Source organism: Dreissena polymorpha, chromosome 5, assembly GCF_020536995.1.
Source record: "Dreissena polymorpha isolate Duluth1 chromosome 5, UMN_Dpol_1.0, whole genome shotgun sequence".
NCBI classification, from domain to species: Eukaryota; Metazoa; Mollusca; class Bivalvia; order Myida; family Dreissenidae; genus Dreissena; species Dreissena polymorpha.
Window position 1 is genome coordinate 113,483,098 of NC_068359.1, and position 18,779 is coordinate 113,501,876.

Genomic DNA, 18,779 nt, shown 5'->3' on the forward strand with positions numbered 1-18,779 from the left:
AGCCTCTGGCTCGAAAAGGACCTTCAACCTCGAAATACACGCTCATTGTCCATTTCCTGTAACTGTGGGCACACTCCAGGTCAGCATATAATGTAACCTCTGGCTCGAAAAGGACCTCTTAAACCTCGAAATACACACTCATTGTCCATTTCCTGTAACTGTGATGGCTTTTTAGTAGGATTATGTCCCTTTTGTACTTTAAATAGTTATGTTAAGATTTACGTGCATTGTGAACTTAAGGTTAAGGTTTGTGAGACACCCGTACTGGTCTTTGTAACGATCACAGATATTATATTGATACTTTGCATATGTATTTGGAAGCATCATGCGAGGCCCTTTTGTGTACTAGCTGACATGATGCCCTACCATTGATTGCATTTGGGGCCAATTTGGTCAAGGTCAAAGTAGCTGTTTAAAAACAAAATATATAATACTAGTACATAATTTTGGTTTTATAACTTCAATTTAAATGCAGATGTGCTGAAATTGTATGTTTCTTAAAATATAAAAATCTTTTTGGTGAATAACTAATTTGGATGGAGATGGAGGTAATTGTACCCCCATTACTGGTAATGGGGGCTATATAGGAGTCACTTTGTCGGTCGGTCTGTCCCGAAATTTCATCCGATCTTCACCAAACTTGGTCACAAGTTGTATCTAGATGATGTCTTGGTCAAGTTTGAATATGGGTCATGCCAGGTCAAAAACTAGGTCACGGTGTTTTAAACCTAAAGTTTTTCCGGACCATAACTATGTCATTTATCGTTAGATTTTAAAATGACTTGGTACATTTGTTCACCATCATGGGATGGTGTGTCGTGTGAAAAAAGTACGTTGATATCTTCAATGTCAAGGTCACACTTGGGGTTTAAAGGTCAAATGCTTGTCCGGGCCATAACTTTGTCATTTATGGTGAGATTTCAAAATCATGTGGAAAATTTGTTCACCATCATTGGACGGTGTGTGGCGCGAAAGAATTACGTCGATATCTCCAAGGTCAAAGTCACACTTTGAGTTCAAAGATCATAAATTAGCTTGTCCGGGCCATAACATGTCATTCATTGTAAGATTTAAAAAAACATTTGGCACATTTGTTCACCATCATTGGACGGTGTGTTGGGCGAAAGATTTACGTCAATTTCTTCACGGTCAAGGTCACACTTAAAGTTTTAAGGTCAAAAATGACCATAAATGAGCTTGTCCGGGCCATAACTATGTTGTTCATTGTGAGATTTAAAAATCATTCGGCACATGTGTTAACCATCATTGGACAGTGTGTCGCACGACAGAATTACGTCGATATCTCCAAGGTCAAGGTCACACTTTGAGTTCAAAGGTCAAAAATGGCCATAAATGAGCTTGTCCGGGCCATAACTATGTTGTTCATTGTGAAATTTTTAAATCATTTGGCACATTTGTTCACCATCATGGGACTGTGTGTCACGCGACAGAATTACGTCGATATCTTCAAGGTCAAGGTTTCAACTTTGAGTTCAAAGGTAAAAAATGGCCATAAATGAGCTTGTCTGATCCATGACTATATCATTCATTGTGAGATTTTAAAATCATTAGGCACATTTGTTCACCATCATGGGACGGTGTGTCGCAGGAAAGAATTACATTGATATCTCCAAGGTCAAGGTCACACTTTAAGTTCAAAGGTCAAAAATGGCAATTAATGATATTGTCTGGACCATAACTATGTCAGATTATGTGAGATTTTAAAATGACTCTGTACATTAATTTTGTTCTCAGTCATTGGACAGTGTGTCTTGTGGAAGAATTCAAGAGTTCAAAGGTCAAAATGGCTATAAATGATAATTGCATAATTCTTAAAAATTAACGTGGGGGTAAACGTCACGTCTGTGACAAAGCTCTAGTTCTGTTTGTTGGTAGCTTACGTTGTGTTCAAAGATAATTAAAAGCATCTAAGTTAATTGGTAAAAATTGGAATATCTAACTTCTTTGCATGGTCATGTTTCTTGTTAATATTTTGTAATGTCCATCTTTTTTAAAACTTAAACTATATGATTAATGCAGATATTCAGTTGATAAGTCTTTGTGATAATAATTATATTAGTTGACTAACAGAAAACGTATATTAAACCATCAAAACAGAAGAATAGTCCAGTGCAATCTCTTGAAACAGCTCTTGATATTAAAACAGAATATCAGCTATTTGTTTCTCATATTTAGCATTTTGAACAAAGTATCATTAGATACTTTCAATACAATGTTTACTCATTTTGCATGAGCTTGTAATCCATTATTGTGTTATATCTATGGCCTTTCTCCTCGTCATATTGTTCAAGCAATTCTTCCATAATTGAAAGAATAAGCAATACTTTGTGATTCCAGGTGTAGTCTTCTATCAATAATTCATAATCTGAGTATCTTTCTTTATAAAATACGTTGTACTTTAAGAGCTCTGTTTAATAAATGAATCTCATTCTTGAAAAAAACGGGCTTAATGCATATGCCTAGTATTGTCCTTTTTGTATTTTACTGAACTTAATGAACTGTTTGTTTAAAGGAAGTCTCTTCTAAAGGTCAATCCATTTTAGGCGGAAAGTGTCGTCCCTGATTAGCCTGTGCGGACTGCAAAGTCTTATCTGGGACAACACTTTACGCACAGACATAGTTCCTTGTTTTCCCAATAAGAGGCTTGTAATGCGCTCTTCTCTCTCCCCTTTCAGAGTCATAGCTAGATGAAACTCAAGTGCTCTTCTCTCTCCCCTTTCAGAGTCATAGCGAGGAGTTCAACACGAGTGCAGCCCTGTACGAGCTGTACAAGTACGTGGAGGCGTACAACGATGATCTCATCACTGCTCTCGAGGATGATGAGTTCGCGAGGAACTATCGCCTCATTCAGAAACTGGAGTCTGTTCACGTCGCCATGAGAGGCTCGTCATCCTGTTGAAAATCAATTTTCAACCCGCCTGTCCTCCAACAAAGTCACATTCAAAGATCGCTGATTGGAGAAGTTTTAATTTAAGCCTTGTTCTAGGAAATCTGGGCTTAAGGCATGTGCCTAGAGTCTCTTCCTACATTAGCCTGTGCAGTCTGTGACACTTTACACCTAGAGTCTCTGCCTACATTAGCCTGTGCAGTCTGTGACACTTTACACCTAGAGTCTCTGCCTACATTAGCCTGCGCAGTCTGTGACACTTTACACCTAGAGTCTCTTCCTACATTAGCCTGCGCAGTCTGTGACACTTTACACCTAGAGTCTCTTCCTACATTAGCCTGTGCAGTCTGTGACACTTTACACCTAGAGTCTCTGCCTACATTAGCCTGCGCAGTCTGTGACACTTTACACCTAGAGTCTCTTCCTACATTAGCCTGTGCAGTCTGTGACACTTTACACCTAGAGTCTCTTAACATTTACAAGAGACTTTCTTTAAACTTTAAATTACATAACATAAAAAAGTGTTGTCCCTGATTAGCCTGTGTAGACTGCACAGGCTAATCTTGGATGTCACTTTACACTTATGCATTAAGTACAGTTTTCCCAGACTGAGTCTGGATTATTTTCATAATGAAGTCTTCTTTCATTTGGCGCTGATGAATGTGGTTTATACACAATTGTTGTTTGAGCAGACTTCTCAATTGCTAAGGCAATTTCATGGTGTAAACAGTATCTAACTGAATATTGAAGCTAGTTTAGTATGATTTATAGTAAACGCATTGCAACATCCTGGAGGTGGATCTTATTGCCTTACTTGACTATCCTCATCATAACCTTTCACTATTCGTTCTGTTCTACATGATAAAATACATACTGTAAAGTTCTGTATTAATACATTCTTTTACCTTCTTATAATTTGCCACAAATCCTAAGAGTTTTGCCAAACATGAAAATGTGATATTTATTTGAATTGTTTGCCAGGTAATAACCAAAACAATGCTTTATTAGTTTGCAAATCAAAATGTTTGTGTTGTGTCATATACTTTTTAAACCAATAGGACCAGCATTATATCAAAACTATTTAAAAATTGTGATTTTATCGACTTCCAATGATTGTATTCACTTTCAATGATAGTTTCTACTTTCAATGAAATGACCTTACAATCAAGGATGTCATTATAAAACTGGCCTACATTTATATGTTTTGTATCAGTAGAGAAGGGCCATATTCATTGCAGACATGAAATACAAAAGTATTGTTAGCGGTATAGTTTTGTGCAAGATTTATGAACTTTATAGATAGTGCTTTATGAAGATCATGCTCAAAAGTTTTTTTGACGATATCATAAATTATGAGAAGTGCTGCGATTGTGATCAATAAGTTTCATGGGCAGAGTGACTTCCAGAGTGCATGGTTGATGATGTGTTTGATTATACTTTAGTATGGACTATTTATCATATATTTTATACAATCTTTTTAGCATCTACTTGTATTTGATTAAAACTTTGGAAATCTTCCATTGTTTGCTTTGATGTATAATCAGTTGTGTCCATATCTTTTATAAAAAGAGTTTCCCTTCTCAGTGTGATTATTTCTCACTAATGTTCAGGCAACTGGCATATAATACTTTGTATAAATTTGCTTGAAAATTGTTCCGTTAATTATTGAACATTCATTATATTAAGCGTATTTGCCATAACAATGTGTAGACAGCAGAGCTCTGTTGTGTTTCATCTCATTTTATCAATGGATCTTTTTATCTTGCTTTAAGCGTATATGTTTTTCATATGTGTAGATACCATGAAAGCATTATAGGCCATATTATGCTGCTGATGTTTTATATTTTCATTGTGAATTTTAGTCATGCTATGCCAAAAATGTAAATGAATATTCACATTGAAACCTAGAAACCAAACCTACACAGTTGCTTTTATTTCTAGAGTTAGTGCACATTTATTTCTTTGTTCATTCGACATGAAAGTGTTGTTAGATCAGTTTTTCTTCCTCTTGAATGTTCAAACACATAGCTCTATAAAGGTTACACATTTCTTTTCCAAAATGTCCGGAAAAAATTAAAAATCATTTGCATTGGTGTTAATTATATGTTTTTGTCCCCTACCGGTTTCACCGGAGGGGACTTATGGTTTGCGCTCCGTCTGTCAGTCCGTCCGTCCGTCACACTTCTGAATCCTGCGATAACTGTGAAAGTTCTTAATATTTTTTCATGAAACTTGGAACATGATAGATGGCAATATGGACATTATGCACGTCATTTCATTTTGTTCCTACGTCAAAAATTCTGGTTGCTATGGCAACAAATTGACTAGAAATACAGCTGAAATGGTGGTTTTCTGGATCCTGCGATTGCTTTAAAAGTTCTTAATATTTTTTCATGAAACTTGGAACATGGATAGATGGCAATATGGACATTATGCACGTCATTCATTTTGTTCCTATGTCAAAAATTATGGTTGCTATGGCAACCAAAAAAAATAATCTGAAAGTGGTGGAATTTCTGACAATGTTTGAGCCGGTAGGGGACCCTATTGCTTAACAATAGCCTTGTTTAATCATCTTTTTGTTATGACTTTTTGAATTCATTCTGTAAATCTTAATCAGTTGGCTAATCAGGGACAATTCTTGCCGCCTTAAATGGATGTTTGTTTAGAAGAGACTTCCTTTAAATGAAAAAATCCATAAAAGCAAAAAGTTTAGTCCCTGATCAGCATGTGCGGATTTCCCGGGCTTTATGGGACGACACTTTACACACATGCATTAAGCTCTTTTTTCTTAGAATGCAGCGCATATAATCATGGTATAATATAGATGCAAACCTTGAATTAAATGATTGTTGATTTAAAAAGCTTTACTTACCCATTTCATCCACTAATGATTGTTTTTCATCAAGACCAAAATGAATGTTCATGTACATTGTTTTTACTGGTATGTTAGAGAACTGTATTCTTTAAATGTTCTCAAGTATGCAAATTTTGTTATACACGTTTTTCATTTGCGTAAATAACTGCTCTGTCTTTCAGTATGTCTGTAGAACCTAGATAATGTGTTTATGCTAAAATAATAGGTTATGGCAAAACATAATTTAAAAAAAATTCTTTAGTTTAAATTTGAATGTTTTATATTGTTTCTATTATTGTTTTTAGTAAATGTCTTTATTTCACGCTTGGCTGTGTGCCTAAACCTGTGATGAAACAGGATTATTTTGTTTGATTTATATATATGGAAAGCTTTTCAAGGCTTTAATTTTGTTATTTCTGCATGGCATAATATATTGGTAAGGATGTTTAATACCCTGTCTGTATTTCAAATTTGCACAATATCAAGGCCTTAATGCCCAATGTTTCTACTGAGGTATTTAGTGATTGGTATTTCCATTCTGCCGTAAGTCCATAGGATGTGAACCCTCCAAGGACATGTTTTGTCTTACATCAGTATTGTTATCTATGAACACTCACCACACCGTCGTCACCGGACCTCATTTTGACCGTGCCATTGACCCGCTTTTTTTATTTCAACAAAGCCCATTGGTCAAAAAAAATTTGGTGAACTCAAATGTTTTGGCAATTAACCTCAATAACACTAAAAAACATTATTCCCTTCAACCAACAGCACATGTGTATCTTCTTGAATCAGTTTTACTTTGAGATGGAGTTAATTCTCGACTATTTTAAAATGGAAATGAAAGGATGCTGACCAGGCTTCCACCGAGGTCATCACTGTTTATTTAATGCAGCATTCTGTTGTTCTTCATTCTGATGTTTTTCCTTCTGCCTTTATGTATGTTCAAATTTGTATATTAAAGTGTGCAGCCATAATTTTAATTAATTTTAGAGATCAGTTCAATCTTGAAAATGTATTGATTTACATGATGAATTGTACGCAAGGTAAACAATATTTGCAAGAATGTTTTTTCATTTGACAGTAAAGTGCTTGATTGCTTATAGATATGCAACTATTGGCTAATAAATCTAATTCATTATATAGTTAGTTATGGAGAGATTTTGTACATACTTGCTACATTTAAGACTGTAAATGGTTAACAATCTTTTATTCAGTATTTCTGTACATAGCTTTAAATGCATAGTAGTATATGTATGCCTTATATTTTTTATCAAGTATATTTTAGGTACCATAATTTGTTAAACCCATTGCCTTTGTTCTCATTAGTTCATTACATGTTGACCAATCTTCTTCATTGCGAGGGGTTGTTTACGGTGAGATAAAAGCTTCATACAATACTTCTTATACAAGTTTTGATATCAAAATGGATGTTGTGAAACATTTAGAAGGTTGTACACAATTCATACTGAGTATTGCAAGTAGGTTATTAACAAAATGAAGATTTAGGATGCACTTATTCCATATATTGGATACAATATTTTGTTATAATCACAATCTATTATTAAAAATATTACAAGAACAAATCTATACTGAGCTTTTGAAACCGACTTGTGATGTAAATAAAACTTTATGAAGATGGTACATAATTATAAACCAAACAGTTTATATGTCACATCATCGTATGTTTAGTTGTTGAATGCTAGTAATTATTTGGCAGTTTAGAATGGACAACTTTAAACCATTCTCATAATGTGTGCATTTTGTTGTGCACAACATTGTGCATGCTCTGTGTCAGTGTTAGTGTGGAGTGAGAAACAATTAAATGAAATGTAATTATTATAATTATTTCAGATGTATTCCTCATTTTGACCATGCATCCCATTCGTGTATCTGATTCTGTTACATTATACACATATATATGCATTATGTTATGCAATTTTGAATTATGTAGATAAAGACAACTGCAATTTATATAAAAAATAAAATGTAAAGAGCTGACCAGTTTGTTTGTGTCTCTCTGCAAATAACTGCATATCTCAACTAAAACCTACGTAGGCAACACCTCGTCTACTAAGCGTCATATTTAGTATAAAAATGTTTGATAATGAAACAACATGATCATAGATCGAAATTGATCCCGAAATATGCGGGAATTCTAGGACTGGTTAACGAACCAAGGATACTGTTCTGACATGGCTGTTAACAAACAGATAACAACAAATTGACACGAGGTCTCGGTATTATTTAACAACTTTATTTATAGACCCCTGTTAACATTCGCTGGGCTAAAGACATCAGAAATCAGTATTAAAAGAACCTTACCAACAAAATAAGAAGTTATTTTTTTAGTTGATATTTTGATAATACACGAAGCGCAGTATTAGTATAGAATACGTATTAGTATACATGATAAAATACAACAGTTTTATAACAATCATATAGTGTGATTTGTTATGCGTCCCCATTCACGGTAGTTCCTTCCGGATACCTCGCGTTCATCGATGGGTTGACCACCCCTGACGCCTCCGGATGTATAGCCGGCGACTTTGCTTTCTTGCCGACGAGAATGTACACGAGGGCGACGACGACAAACGCTACGACAGCCAGACCGCCGACCACACCGCCGGCAATGGCCCCAGCAGTTGTCTCGTCGGCGTCGGACTGAGGCAACACTGTAGAGAAAAAACATGCCGAAGCCGGTTAATAAATGAGTCTCGCTTTGGGAAAACGGGACTTCATGTATGTTGGTAAAGTGTCCTCCCAGGATAATCACAGACGACACTTCATCTAGACTGGATTTTCGCTAAGAAGAGACTTCCTTTACTCGAAAAATACCACGGAAGGAGTCGTCCCTGATTAGCATGTTCAGACTGCACAGGCTAATCTGGGACGACACTGCGCACATGCATTACACCCCGTTTTCTCAGAGCGAGACTCAAATTTATAAGTTTTCAATCGGAAACGTTTGCTGATCTGTCTTGATGTAATGGTCAAATCCCTGTGATCAGCATTAACAATTGAATGTGGCTTTGGTTCGACGTGGAAGGGTCTAAAACATACTATTGTATTTATTATTTTATACATTTCGACCCATCGATTGGCTTTGTTCCGAATCTGGGTTTTTACACAACTTTTAAAATTGTCCATTTAACACAGAATGTCGTTAACAATGACGGTTGAAGTGAGTATGAACTCTTGTTTTATTATAGATAATTCGACATTCAATGTTTAAGCTCATATATGAATTCAAACGATGCAAGATACATGTGTTTCTGCATTTACCATTACTTGCCTGTGTAAGTGTGAAATATTTGAGACAGTGAGAACAAGGCAAGATTACCTTGCGCGTCGACGTAAGAGGGTGCTGTCTGGACGCCATATAGACTCAAGCGCCACGAGTTCAAGCCAAATTCTGAAAAATATCCGAATCATTGTTAAGGCTATCATAGTTCGACAGATCCTTAAATGGGCCCTGTAAATACTCAACGCTTCGTCACAGAGATGCTATGAGGCGCAGCGCAGCGTTTGTACATGAAAACGGCTCTAAATGGTTCCCACGTTTTACATAAGTTAACAACGACGCAATAATGGACATAAACCAAACGTTAAGAACGAACAATATTTTTTCTAATTAGTAACATCGTTGATTTTGTTAATGACGGGCCACTTTTGAACCCTGTCGCCGCCACCGGCTTTAACATAAATATTGTCAAATTTGCCATGAAATTTCTTAAGATGTGCAATATGATTGACCATTTGACTTCTTTTACAAAAGATTGTTCTATTCTCGCTATATTGATACTATACAAAAACGTAATTTCCATTATTGTTAATGAATGGTGTCTTGCAAATTCGGAAAATGATAAATTAAACTAGTAACCTACACTTTCAACGTATGAAAATATCCGGTAAAGCTGTTATTTTTTTGGAAAAGTTTTAGATAATTATTTTTTTATAAAAAGAAAAAAAATGAAATAAAAAGAGTGCCCATCCTGGGTCACGCATTCGGGATCTCTCGAAGCATTCTAGCTCTCCACCACTACGCCACGCAATGCTGTGATTTCGTGAGGGTAGTTTAAACATAAATGGTTTTACTAAATCATCAATGGCAAGTGTCACACAGGCTTATTAATATTTATATATTTCTAAGATTGTATATAAGTCAGGAGTGTTCTTTTGCAAGTGTAAATATAATGCACACACCATTTTTGAATCGATGCTAATATATTTGAAAATAGTCATTTAGCCAAACTGTTAACAAGTCCCTGTAAGGGTTCATGAATCCCTTTTATGGACAAGAAATTTCATTCAGATAAGTCGGTGTGTATAATTTTTCATTAGTGATGTACGAAGTATATTTTCGCAACGCTAGTGTAGCAGATGTAACATGGTTAACAGGTGTTGTAAGTTTTCATAAAAACATCATCCTTTCACACTGTTGCGCATTGCGTTTGACTGTTCGTCTTTTAATTTGAATCTGAGAGATTCAAACTTGTTTATATATAAATGATCGCTATTATGTACCAATGTATAATTGTTTCGGTGACTTTGACATTTTCTTAATAAGTTTAATTTCGTTATTCAATCCAAGTCGAAACACACACAAACCTGACTTGGATATTCGAAAATGTTGTCATAGATGTTGACCCGTTAGGCCACTCAATTTACCTCGTTCTTAAATAAAATGCTTAAGAATCTAAAGAAATCGCCGTCATAACTTGTCATGCGCGCTGATAACTTCTGAACATGACGCAATAATTATTCAATCCAGAGGTATACTTCATGGGTGGGAGGACATGAACAGCGTGTGTGCTCATATCCAGAACAAATCTAGGCGGTTGTTGTTTAAGTGGAGCCCCGCCCCACCCCGCCCCACCCCGCCTACACACACCTACACACACACTACCTGTCGAGGAGTCAGTTGTCTCCATCCGCAGCGTCCAGACGCCCATCGGCCGTTCTCCCCACGACATCACCGTCATGAACGTCCAATCCGTCGTGCCGTTAGAAACGTCAAACCGACGTGGACGTAATAATCTACTGTCAGTACCGGCGGGAGATGTCAGGATAAACTAAACCGTTATAAGCGACGACATTATTATGATCAATACTAGAAATAAAACTTTATTTTTAACACATCATGTCATATTTTCACGTTTAATGTGTGTACATTGGAATGTGCATATTAATGATAAATGCATGATGTATATGCTGTGTTCTCCTATACTAAACTTGAAACTTGTTTATTTGCTTAAACGCCAATTACTATGAAAATACATATTCAATGGCGTTTTACAATAAGCTGAAAATAAAATAAGTTAAACAATATATAAATAATAGACCAATTATAAACCTGGTAAAAGAGATGCAATCGGGGTTATATAAAACATTGAACCATAGTTTTACAATAAGCTGAAAATAAAACAAGTTAAACAATATATAAATAATAAACCAATTATAAACCCGGTAAAAGAGATACAATCGGGGTTATATAAAACATTGAACCATAGTTTTACAATAAGCTGAAAATAAAACAAGTTAAACAATATATAAATAATAAACCAATTATAAACCTGGTAAAAGAGATACGATCGAGGTTATTTTAAACATTGAACCGTATACGGTATTTCGATTAAAATACATAATCTCAGAAAAGTGCATAAAAATCACGGAAAAGGTAAGTTTTTAAATTCTTCTTAAAAGATTCTAAGGAATTCGATTGTCTAAGATCCTGAGGCAAGGAATTCCAAAGTCTTGGCCCAGCTGTACTGAAGCTCCTGTCACTAAATGTCTTTCGCTTATTGAACGGAACGTCATATGAGGCCATGTTAATGCCGCATGACCGCAGGCCTTGTCTGTTTGGAATCTGTTTTGTGAGAAGTTCAGTGAGGTAAGTCGGGGCCTCATCATTAGAGCACTTGTACATGAACGTAAGTAGTTTAAAGATTATCCTTGCTTTGATCGGCAACCAGTGCAACTCATAAAGCGCTTGCTTCGAACTGTCGAACTTGCTTCGTTGTAAAACCAATTTGGCGCACACATTCTGTATTCGTTGCATTTTGTTGATTTCGCACTCTGCCACACCATACAGAATTACGTTACAATAGTCAAGGTGTGATAGAACAAGGGAAACAATGAGAATTTCTGCGGACTGTCTTGTGAGATACTTTCTTATGCTTTTAATCCTTAAATAGTTTAACATGGCAGAACGACATTTCATTGATACATGTTTTTTGAAACTAAGGGATTCGTCAAGGAATGCACCGAGGTACCGAATAGTTGGCTCTCGCTGGATTATGTCCCCTGCGAATACTACGGATTATTAACTTATTAACGGTATCATTCATTTGGCGGGAGGGTATGAATGTTCGTTCAATAGGCCATTCCAAATATGGATGACCTACCGTGGACAATAATTCGTATACGTCATTACCCACAGCTCGATCAAATCATAATCAACTCACGATTACTTTTTAAATAGCCATTAATTTTAAGTATGAAACTATTCAACACTGTGAAACACAACTTTTGAACATAATGTTAAAAAGTACTTGAGTATGATATGTTACAAAAAGATGAAATTTGGAATGATATTCAATTGTACGTGTGACTTTTAACAGGGCTGTGGAAAGATGAAAGAGAGCTTCCGCGCAAGTCTGTCCCAGCAAACATGTCCGTATCGGCCCGATATTGGCTGTATGATGTACATGACACATAAGCCGATGTCAAAAGGACCGATATATGCACAATGTTGGAGCTATGTGTTTGCTCTGCGCTTTTTTTTAGATCATTATAGTTCAATAAATCCCTGTAATTTCATATCAAACAAGTTAGTCAAAATGAGCAGCTGTAGGTTGTACATTCGAATATTGGCTCTACATCGGCCCGATGTCTTGTACAACGTATACTGATTGCAAAATGAATGTTATCGGCTCGACATCACGACACTTGATGACGAACGATAAATATATTATACTGGAAGCAATTGGACCCGGTGCAGATCGTTAATTTTTAAAACACATATATTGTAGTACTGACCTTTCATTCTGTTAGTTTGAACTTGTTTAATGCACTGTCATGTGAGTATTTAATTTTAAACTTTATGTGAGAATTTTATATTTATTGACTTGTTGATACCAGAAAACTATTTAAAAACAAGTCACAGCAACGCAACAAATAAACAATCAACAACAAATGCAAGTAAATTATCGAAATGGTACAGCTTATGTTTCCACGATTTCCGAGTAGTGGAGCTATGACTGCTGACAAATCTAAATTTTGACGACAGTTTCCCGTGTCCAGCATTTATCTAGCCCATTGCACGTTATGCTTACCTGCACACTGCCCCGGTAGGTGGCGTAGAAGCTTATCCACACCTCCACGTGCTCAAGGTACTGCACGAGATCACAGCCACGTGACACGTGCTCGCTCACCACCTCCACGCCATTAGCAGACAATCTGAGATACATGACAATAATAATAATGATAATAAAGCATTAAGCATGCCAAAATACACGTTTTATCCCACTTTTACAGCGAAATCGGTTGATTAAAGCCCCGTTTATTAAATTTCATCTATAATCAACGGCAAGGCTATAATCAATGGCACGAAATGACGTCATCAACTGCCGAACCGGGACTACTTTTTCCCACGCACCTCGTCACCTAATTTGCCAAGTGCATCAATAATAAAAACAATCTCAAATGTTTGTCAATCTTAATGACCTTAAAATAAAGGAAAGTAGCAAAAAACGTGTTTTTTTGTCATTTATTGTCATTAAAACCTAGTATTAGGTAAATGTAACACTATGCAAAAAGGTTCTGTTGTTGTTGCTCCCCTTTGAAGAAGTCAGTTCGAGTTGCTCCCCTTTGACCGTAGAAAACAATTGTCTGGACCTAGAAATCCTGTGTTAATTTACAAGCTGTACTCGGATGTGCGTCCATCTGATTTTTCTTCAAAGCATCTTTTCTACCTGGCAATACGCACAAATGACACTGCATCCCGGTGATTCTTGCGTCAACAATTGGGTGTCAACAAGTTAGGTCAGATGCTGAAGGCCATGGCAAAAGACGCCGGCTTTCTCAAGCACAAGAGAATAACGAACCACTCAGTTCGCAAATTCCTGGTCCAAAAACTTCGAAATGCAAACATTTTACCCACTGAAACCATGGCCATTACAGGGCACAAAAATGTCCAGTCCATAACCAATTATTCCATCATATCTGTTGAACAGCAGCAAAAGTGTTGCTCAGTCCAGTAAATGTAACAATCCAACAGATTCCTCTTGTTCACCTTCACGCACCGAAACTATGGCCGAAATGCAGCCTAGACAACCACTGTCTACCGTCGAACAAGTTGATCTTGATGTTCGCCCCACCCAGTCACTTCAACAGCAAATGTCTTTTTCTAGTTCGAACAACTTTGCCTCACAATTCTTTGATGCCACTTTCAACATTCAAAATGTTAATGTATATAATTAGCTTAAATCTAAATTATCTTTGTTATTTCGTCACGAAATAACCACATATTATAACAAAGAAGCAAATATTGTGCACCTCGTGATCGACTCGATAGTTTGATATTGAAAGTGAATTGTGTGTGGTGTTAGGCTACGTTGTAAACAAATGTAGTTCCTTGTATATAACAACTTAATGTCATATTGATATCATAAAACTTAAAGATTTGCAATTCAATATGATTAAAATTGTAATTAATAACGCTCGACACTTTGTTACAGAACGATATTCTGATTTAAAAAAATGATTTTTTGATCAGCGGTTATTTTTGGAACGCGGAGTAATACCTTGGTTACACTACAGTCATTATCAAAGTGCGACAAACACTCACGAAAACTTATTTTGTTTAAATAAAAAAAGTTTACTGAATAAAAAGTGGGATAAATAGAATAATAGGTCAGTGTGATTATAGATCAGGTTTATCATGCTCGGCACGAAAACGAAAAAGCACTCGCCAAGGCTCGTGCTTTTTGTTTTCTAAGCCTCGCATGATAAACCAGGGACCTATACAAACAAATTTGTTTGTATAGGTCCCTGGATAAACCTGATCTATAATCAACACTAACCTATTATTCTCTATTTAACTTAACGTTGAACGTTCCTACCGGTCGACCAATATGACGTCACTCGTGCATTGCGTCTGGGGTGACACGTTATTCCACATGACCGCAGCGTTCACAATCGCTTCGGCGTTTATCAGACCGAACCCGAACACGTGACTCACTGAAAAACGAAGTACATATCATGTGCAAGTCTCTGCTTTTAACGGACAGTATCTTATCTATTTCCTGTTTTATCTGTTTTTTGAAAGGTAACATCACTAGTGTTCACCATGAGAGCCTATGACGCTGTTGAAAAGCCAACAGCAATATTTGCAAACATCAAATATCGAATTTATAACGATAGGGAAATAACAAAATATTGGCTAGACAATATTTTATTTTAATTTGACATATTTGTTTCTTTATGTGGAAAGTTTGTTTGTCTGCGTACTTCGATTATTTTCCGCTATTTCAGAAAAGACAAGTACAAAAACTCAGAATGATTAAGCGAATTTGATTGAATTTTAAGGTACATCGATTTGTATCCAACATTCCTTATATAATCCCATATGCCATTCCGTTCAGTTGCTGATACCTCTAAGCCCGGCGCCATTCTTCTGCCAACCGGCGCGGACCAGACCGGATGTGGATGCCGTGGCCGCTATCAGGTGCTGAACATCCCGCCACGTCAGCTCGGGACTATAAGAAAACATCCGCAGTATGAAACCATGTTACTTATTCAAGAAAAGCTTCGAAAGTGCACACTAAAAACTAAGGTATTAGAACTGTAAAACCACATTTTTTTTCTGTTCTTTCCTTGTAATTTTTCTATTGCAAGGCTATTCTGCATAAAAATAACTTTCTTTTTTACAGAACAAGGACAGATTCACAGACGTTCCAAGTTGCCAACTTGTGCTTTCTCTGAACAATATATTTACAAATTCCCTCGTATGGACATAAACATACGTCATGCAGAACTTATTTGAAACATAATTATTCATACATGCATAAAATATAAATTAATGATAGGAAATAAGGTGTTACAAGATGGAATACAACATATAAGAGCGTAATATTGGTGAGAATGTGCCCATTACGTTGCTCCAGTTGAGAACTTCAGACGTTTCACTTACACAAACTTATGAAACATCTCTCACGGTAAATAAAACTACCCTAAACTGCTTACAAGTATGTATCACATTCAGGTGCATCATTTGTAAACGAAAGCATCCGGGTCCGAAACAGTCATTGCTGATCTTTTGTAAGCACTTTCAATCAGAATAGCATAGATTTCATAAACAAAAGTTCAATTGTGCAAACATATTTTTTAATATGCGCATATTGTGGATAGTTCAAAGTTCAGCTTTATGTTTATATCATGCCTGCACCGATCAGGAAGGAAATATACACGCAAACCTTGCAATTCAAAAAGCATTTTTTATTTTGTAAAAAACAGAAGAAACTTTGGCACAAGAACAAATAAGGACTTATTAACACTTGTTTATATTTTAGATAATGTATTTATTTGAAAACACTATCCACTAATTAGTCCTAATTAATTATAAACAAGAAACTAACGATAAAATACAATGTTTGGCTGTCGCTGAATTCGTACTTGGAACCTCTAGTGATATTAGCGAACGATCCAGCTCTACACCACAAAGGCTCTACACTACAAAGGCTGTACACCTTAAAGGCTGTACACCACAAAGGCTCTACACCACAAAGGCCCAACGCCACAAAGGCTCTACACCACAAAGGCTCTAAACCACAAAGACTCTACACTCCAAAGGCTCTACACCACAAAGGCTCTACGCCACAAAGGCTCTACGCCACAAAGGCTCTAAACCACAAAGACTCTACCCCACAAAGGCTCTTCACCACAAAGGCTCTACACAACAAAGGCTCTACGCCACAAATGCTCTACACCACAAAGGCTCTACACCACAAAGGCTCTACATTACAAAGACTGTACACCACAAAGGCTCTACACCACAAAGGCTCTACACCACAAAGGCTCTACACCACAAAGGCTCTACACCACAAAGGCTCTACACCACAAAGGCTCTACACTACAATGGCCCTACATCACAATGGCTCTACACCACAAAGGTTCTACACAACAAAGGCTCTACACCTCAAAGGCTCTACACCACAAAGGCTCTTCATCACAAAGGCTTTACGCTACAAAGGCTCTACGCCACAAAGGCTCTACACCACAAAGGCTATACACCACAAAGGCTCTACACCACAAAGGCTCTTCACCACAAAGGATCTACACCACAAAGGCTCTACATCACAATGGATCTACACCACAATGGATCTACACCACAAATGCTCTACACCAAAAAGAATCTACACCATAAAGGCTCTAAACTACAAAGGCTCTACACCACAAAGGCTCTACACAACAAAGGCTCTACGCCACAAATGCTCTACACCACAAAGGCTCTACACCACAAAGGCTCTACACCACAAAGGCTCTACACCACAAACGCAGTACACCACAAAGGCTGTACACCACAAAGGCTCTACGCCACAAAGGCTCTACACCACAGACTCTATACCACAAAGGTTCTACACCACAAAGGGTCTACACCACAAAGGCTCTACACCACAAAGGCTCTAAACCACAATGGCTCTACACCACAATGGCTCTAAACCACAAAGGCTCTACACCACAAAGGCTCTACACCACAAAGGCTCTACAACCCAAAGGCTCTACACCAAAATAGCTTTACACCACAAAGGTTATACACCACAAAGGCTCTACATCACAATGGATCTACACCACAATGGCTATGCACCACAAAAGCTCAACACCACTAAGGTTATACACCACAAAGACTCTACACCACAAAGGCTCTACACCACAAAGGCTCCACACCACAACGGCTCTACACCACAACGGCTCTACACCACAAAGGCTCTACACCACAAACGCTTTTGAAAGAACTTTTCGCGTATTTGGACCAGTATTTTGTCTTGATATTTATTTATTTTCGTGGATTAACGAACATAGTCGAAAAACGTTTTGAGTAACGACCTTTGATGAAATGAGGCGATTACACACGAAATACATTTCTGTTCTGATACCTGAAAGCCTTAACAAAATTGAGTCTTAATGACCTCATCTGACCGGTCGAATTAGTAATAATTATTCAAAACAAATTTCGATAATTGAAAATCTTGAGTAATCGTTCCAGTATCTTCAGGAAAACTCTCTTTTTTTGGCAACAAATAAAGGCGGTAAGGAGATTGTCCTTATTATTTCTCCAGCCCTACTAGTGCCGTCTAACATACATGTATTTAGCTTCCAACCATACTAAGTGTCCTGCAATGTTCATGTACTCGTCCACACGCGCTTCTAGTGTAGTGTTATTTCCTTGCATCAAGTCCACACTTACATCCAATCGTTTTATGTATTGAATGAACACGTTGCTTTTGCGAAACTAGTCTGCTGGAACTTACCTTCTAGGGTGGTGTAATCTAATATGCATACAGCTCGCCCAACTAATGCATTTTCACCTTCTTTGCTCCCAGCCCTTCTTGTGTAGTGTAACCCTGCACCGTGCTACAAATTTATTGTTACTTACTTTACACATAGCCCAATTAGTCCCATGTAACCTGTTACAGCCTTACAAGCGTTTTGTGAGCAATTTTGCGCCAAACCATTATAATGTCGCGAAACCTACTTTGCCTCCAGTGCAAGCGCAATGATTCCGGCTGCCATAGGACAGGAAGCGGAAGTGCCTTGGAATCGGTTTGTGCAAGCTCCGCCTGTGTCCGTTGTTGACTGGAATGTTCATGTAATACACAACATCACACCATAAACGTATTATTCACGTTGGGGTCATCAATTATATGGAATGTACATTTTGTGTACTACATTAAAGTCGCCGTTCATAGCTATATATATATATATATATATATATATATATATATATATATA

The 18,779-nt window shown here is 37.0% G+C and overlaps 2 protein-coding genes across 5 annotated transcripts in view; one reads left to right on the forward strand and one right to left on the reverse strand.

The window, feature by feature from the left end:
* LOC127880948 (plexin-A4-like) overlaps positions 1 to 7,766 on the forward strand; it is a 159,386-nt gene extending 151,620 nt beyond the window's left edge. For 3 of the 4 annotated variants that reach the window (XM_052428460.1, XM_052428459.1, XM_052428462.1), the window contains exon 32: positions 2,744 to 7,766. In XM_052428460.1, coding sequence (XP_052284420.1) covers positions 2,744 to 2,920 — 177 coding nt within the window. In that variant the 3' untranslated portion in view covers positions 2,921 to 7,766. The remainder of the gene's footprint in view (positions 1 to 2,743) is intronic. The other variant, XR_008049823.1, reaches the window with a different exon arrangement.
* Positions 7,767 to 8,006: 240 nt separating this feature from the next.
* Positions 8,007 to 18,779, reverse strand: part of LOC127880949 (furin-like protease kpc-1) — a 28,143-nt gene continuing 17,370 nt past the window's right edge. Inside the window, exons 9-15 of the mRNA XM_052428463.1 lie at positions 18,523 to 18,623; positions 15,423 to 15,526; positions 14,891 to 15,008; positions 13,103 to 13,226; positions 10,675 to 10,840; positions 9,109 to 9,180; positions 8,007 to 8,440 (exon numbers count right to left, since the gene is read on the reverse strand). Coding sequence (XP_052284423.1) covers positions 8,220 to 8,440; positions 9,109 to 9,180; positions 10,675 to 10,840; positions 13,103 to 13,226; positions 14,891 to 15,008; positions 15,423 to 15,526; positions 18,523 to 18,623 — 906 coding nt within the window. The 3' untranslated portion in view covers positions 8,007 to 8,219. The remainder of the gene's footprint in view (positions 8,441 to 9,108; positions 9,181 to 10,674; positions 10,841 to 13,102; positions 13,227 to 14,890; positions 15,009 to 15,422; positions 15,527 to 18,522; positions 18,624 to 18,779) is intronic.